Source organism: Gavialis gangeticus, unplaced genomic scaffold, assembly GCF_001723915.1.
Source record: "Gavialis gangeticus isolate Ggan-Ray unplaced genomic scaffold, GavGan_comp1, whole genome shotgun sequence".
Classification (NCBI taxonomy): Eukaryota; Metazoa; Chordata; order Crocodylia; family Gavialidae; genus Gavialis; species Gavialis gangeticus.
The window spans coordinates 61,223,083-61,228,080 of NW_017729024.1; the positions used below are offsets into that span (position 1 = coordinate 61,223,083).

General features: G+C 42.5%; 2 protein-coding genes across 2 annotated transcripts in view; both read left to right on the forward strand.

Annotated features, from left to right (window-relative positions):
• LOC109297420 (purpurin) overlaps positions 1-4,998 on the forward strand; it is a 221,201-nt gene that overhangs the window by 90,702 nt on the left and 125,501 nt on the right. The window lies entirely within an intron of this gene.
• Positions 7-1,954, forward strand: ATP5I (ATP synthase, H+ transporting, mitochondrial Fo complex subunit E). Its single transcript, XM_019517155.1, has 3 exons — positions 7-114; positions 1,143-1,241; positions 1,822-1,954. The coding sequence occupies exons 1-3, from the start codon at positions 60-62 to the stop codon at positions 1,845-1,847; spliced, it is 180 nt and encodes a 59-aa protein (XP_019372700.1). The 5' UTR covers positions 7-59; the 3' UTR covers positions 1,848-1,954.

A 4,998-nucleotide genomic window follows, 5' to 3' on the forward strand; every position in this document is an offset into this window, starting at 1 on the left:
GGTGGGCGGGCGGTAGGCCGAGGGCCGTCCGTAAGTCGTTCCTCTCTCGCTCCGAGCAGATGAGCCGCTACTCGCTGCTGCTGCTCGGCGTGCTCTACGGCAAGACGCGCTGCGGTAAGTGCTCCGCTTGGGCCCGGGCAAGGGGGGAGGGGCAGGTGGGGCCGTTGTAGCTACCGAAGTGGGTCAGCGTGCGTGTGGGAAGGGGGCTGCTGCCATGCTGGGGTCTTGTGCTTTGGAAGCCAGCATGCCTGCTCCACAGGCCTAGTCTGCTGGCCACCCTGGTGTGGCTTAGGGTCCTGCTTCATGCAGCCAGATGCTTCCGTGGAGATTTTGGCAGGACAAAGTATTGATGATGCTTGGTGTGGCTCTGTAGACAGTAACATTCTTTCTGCGTGCTGTGCCATAACACGCAGACAGCACAGAATTGCATGCCATTAAGCATACTTACTGCTAGCCTGTGCCTCTGTATTAACTTGAGCGTGCCAGCATTGGCCACTTACGGCATTAGTTTTGCAGGTCAGATTCTTCAGCAAAGGCAAGTTTAAGGCTTTGTCCTTGGAGCTTCTCTGTAATGATGTGGTAAAGTGATGCAGTACCCCTATAAGGACTGTTATGCTGCTTATGGTTGCTTTGGGTACATTTATTTGTATACTGATAACTGGCTCCATAATAGGATGTTGCACTACTTAACCAAGTTTGGTTTTAAACTGAAGGAACTATAACTTCCAAGCACCACTTGTATCTAAAGCTTGTTTCTCCCTCCTCCCCACTTACATGTAGCATGTGTATCTGTTCATGTGTTCTACCAATGAACCTTGCACTGTTATTTTACATCAACGTACCTTCAACAGTGTGGATGATGGAGCTCTTCAAATCTTATGCTAGCATGTAATACCTCTGGTAGAACAATAATTCCATTGCCTATCTTCCAAAAGGCATTTACTTTTAGGAAAGACTAAGCTTTAATTCTTTTAGTAATCTGAGGATAAAGAACACCAGTTCAACTTTCAGTAGTTAGCTTCAAATTGGAGTTGACATATAACCAAGGCCTGATAGCAAACTGCCTTTTAGCAAATGGGCAGATAACAAAACTGGATAAATAACTAAAATAACACACAATTTTCCATTAATTGAAATAATAGACTATCTAAAGCCTATTGCTGAGGAGGACAGGAGACTAGAAGCCGAAGAGAAAAAGAAGCGTGAAGAGCTGGAACGGATTGCAAAAGAACTGGCAGAAGGTATTCTCTCAAACATTGGCATTACCTATCTTATGCTAAATATGGATTTGAAATGTGTGCTGCTACTCTTTTTTTTTTTATAGCAGACATTGAGTGATGTGTACAAGCACATAATGGGTGAAAATTATTTTCATGTGCTCTTATAAACCAGTGTAGCTCAGTTGACAGTGGCAAGTTTACATAGCTGATAAGAGAACTGTCATTTTCATAGAAGGTAAATGAAATAGTAATATCCTCTTCATTACTGGATATTCCTGAACCAGCATCTGCAACCTATACACAGAATAATGAAATATCTGTGATGTATTTTGTTGCCTTGAGTCCTTGCCTTAAAAATTACTATGGTTTACTTATACATACTCCTGTGAATAAGCTCTGGAAAGACTGCATCACTGAAAACAACATAACCAAATAACTGAAAAAACAATTTGTTAAAGTAGGTAAAAGGAACTGATGGTTTAAAAAAAAAACAACCAAACTTTTTTTCTTTATTTAACATAACAAGGCCTTCATATGTTTAAGACTGTGTCTTTATTTTAGAGCAACAACCTAAACTGATTTTATTTTTCTTCTCTTTTAGCAAGTGAAGATTCTATATTGAAATGAACAAAGCAGGTTGGACCTCTTCTTCACTAACATGACAAAACCTTGAATTAGTTGTTTAGTGGTTAATGAACTTTATTTGCTACTTCCACCAATAAATATTTGTAAACGCTTCTCACTTGCTGTGTTTTTTGCATAAGCTATGCAAAGTACAAGTAACAGGTATTTGTACAATGTAAAAAGAAATGTGTATAAGAAGTCATGATTGTCTTCCATGGGGACGATCTTCTGGGGTTCAAATGCCAGTTTTCAGGTGTGTATATAGAATCATAGAAAGTTAGGGCTGGAAGGGATCTCAGGAGGTCATCTAGTCTAACCCCCTACTCAAAGCAGGACCATCCCAACTAGATCACGCCAGCCAAAGCTTTGTCTAGCTTGGTCTTGAAAACCTCCAAGGATGGAGAGTTACCTGGGTCCAGTGTTTTACTACCCTCCTGGTGAGAGAAATTTTCCTAATATCTAATTTAAACTTCCCTTGCTGCAATTTGAGATTATTGTTCCTTGTTCTGTCATCTGCCACCACTGAGAACAGTCTAGCTCCTTCCTCTTTTTAATCCCTCATAAGGTAGTTGAAGGCTGCTATGAAATACCTTCTCAGTCTCGTCTTTTATAGACTAATTTGCATGAAGGCTTTTGTGATCAGGAAAGGTAGACTGTGAACATAGAGATATTGGCTAGGGTTAGGAATGGAGAAACTGGTTAAGAAAGCTGAAACTATACTATATAGCTGGTTATCTAAACTAAGTCTTATAGCCAAGGGCACAATTCATCTTGGTAATGCATCCTAGGCTCAGCAGTGATTGAATGTGTATACTTGGCAATGTATTAAAACTACAAACTTTTTTTCCCCATCCTTTAGGTTATATGCCATTTGTGAGGGTCTGCTCCTCTCACGTGACTGGTATTTCTAAAACTTGTTGGAATAGTTATTTTTAAATTGGCAAATAAGACAAATATACATTCTTGAAGTTGGGAATACTTGACAACCTTGACTCTTATTCTGCATGTTGGTTATAGTTTGGGAATTGATGCAAACAGTTATAAAAATAAAAACCCTTTAGCTCAACTTTCCCTAGTAGAGGAGCTGACTTAATACTTGGATAGCCTAGCATCTAACATGTTTCAGAACATCAAGCTGACTTTCAGTGTCTCAAGTCTTGTAAGTTTTATTATTTAGTATCTATCAGTGTAACATTTACCCAGTTCTTGAAGTGGACATCTGAAAGTTGATTGGAAAAAAGTTAACGTGCAGATAGTTATGATGCCTAACAAAAAGAGATGAAACACAGGTTAAAGCACTGATTCACTGTACATTCTAGGAAGTGTTCAGTAGAGCAGTTAACTTTTATGGTTCATGGGTCCACTTTTTCTCTCTGAAACTGAAGTAGGAGGACCTTAATTACTACTTTAAAAATGACTTGGGTGTTTGGACAAGAGTTACCTCTTTATATTTGGGTTTGCTATCTAGTGTTGCAAAACTAAACACTCATGGAAAATGACTGAATGAATACTGGCATTACTAATATGAGCTGTGTCCCTGGGTGTTTGGTCTGTATGAGCAAGTGTGTGACTTGCAAGTTTCTGCTCTTTCCATACTAGATCATGGTAGCTATACAATATTTAACTTGGTTCTCATGGTTAACACCTTGTTTTATTTACATCCACCTGTGAGGCAGGTTACTTGTTCTTGCTGTAAATATTTTTTTTTCAATAAAAGTATGTTGAACTTTCTACAGGTCAGACTTGGTATTTACAGTCTATTCAATGTGATCAGCTGGTATCATTCTGCAAGTGAAGCATGAGCTCTCAGACAGGCTGTAGAGTGTAATGTGACTGACTTAATTTCTAAGCCTAGCCTAGTTTCTTGCTCTATGTGAGTTTTATACTTTGCGTATGTTTGTGGGAGTGGGCAGGAACGTGTCCAAGGGAGAGAGGTGAAATGAAGAAGAACTGAGGAGAGTTAAAAAGGATATCTTATTCAAGGTACTAAAAGTGGAAGGTGCTTTCCCTTCCCTCTCCCCTTCCACCACACTGGACTTACCAGCTGAAGGTAGCTCTCCATACTACTTTGAATGCTGCACTGTAGCTGTGTGCAGCACAAGCATTCGTTGAACCCACTGGCTCAATATCAGACACAAAGAAAACTGGCTATCAGCACTGATCTGATACCAGACTGATGTATTGGTACACCTCCTAAGCCAGTGCCATTCCATATCAAAGACTACAGGAAGTCAAACACAGTAGATACCTTAACTGATTAAAAAGTACCATAGAATCTGTGGGTAGAAATTCCCTGTTTTATATAGGAAGAATATACTATGTCTATATGAGTACCACTGAGACCAGTAGACTAATCTGTGCAGTAAAGCACTGCTGTCTACATGCGGGCAGCTTTTACCATGTAGTAAATTAGTCTACTGTGTGGTTAGCTAGTACCTGTAGATATAGATACTAGTTTAACTGTGCAGTACTGCATGCATAGATGCTGACTGGGAACAAAATTTGCTCCTGCTCAGCCACACCCACAGGGAACCAGCTTCCTAGCTGGGCCAGAGCCATGTGGCTGAGAGTCCTTCCAGCCATGGGACAGGGATGCCTTCAGCCCCCCTACCTGACCCTTGGGCCCTGTACCTCCAGCTGCCTGGCCCCCATGCCCCTTTACTGCAGGTATGCAGCAAGCCCCAGTGGCACCTGGAGTCCCTATCTGAGGCCTCTGGCAGCACTTGAGATGGCAGCATCTAGAAACATCAATCAGCCTGGGGCCCTCACTCAATAGAGCAAGAAACCAGTGACCTCGTAGCAGTCTGGGGTGAGGCAGATGTAGAGTTGTCATCTTTTTTTAAATGGGAAATATGGTATCTGTGTGAGGGGAGGGAAATATATGCTTGTGGTGTGGAGGGGCAGTGATATTCCCTGCCCATATCCATCACTCCTAAGCTACAGCCCCCACAGTCCTGCTGCTGCCCCTTATGTCCAACCCTCAGTACCCCATCCCTGCTGCTATCCCTCACTCCAGACTCACAGCCCCCTTATCACCTCTGGTGTCCGTCACTCCTAAGCCACAGCCCCCCCAGCCCTGCTGGTCCCCTGACCCACAACTCCCTGCCCCCCCCCCCCCCCGGCCCCCCACTTTTGCCCCGCCGGTTCTCCCCCC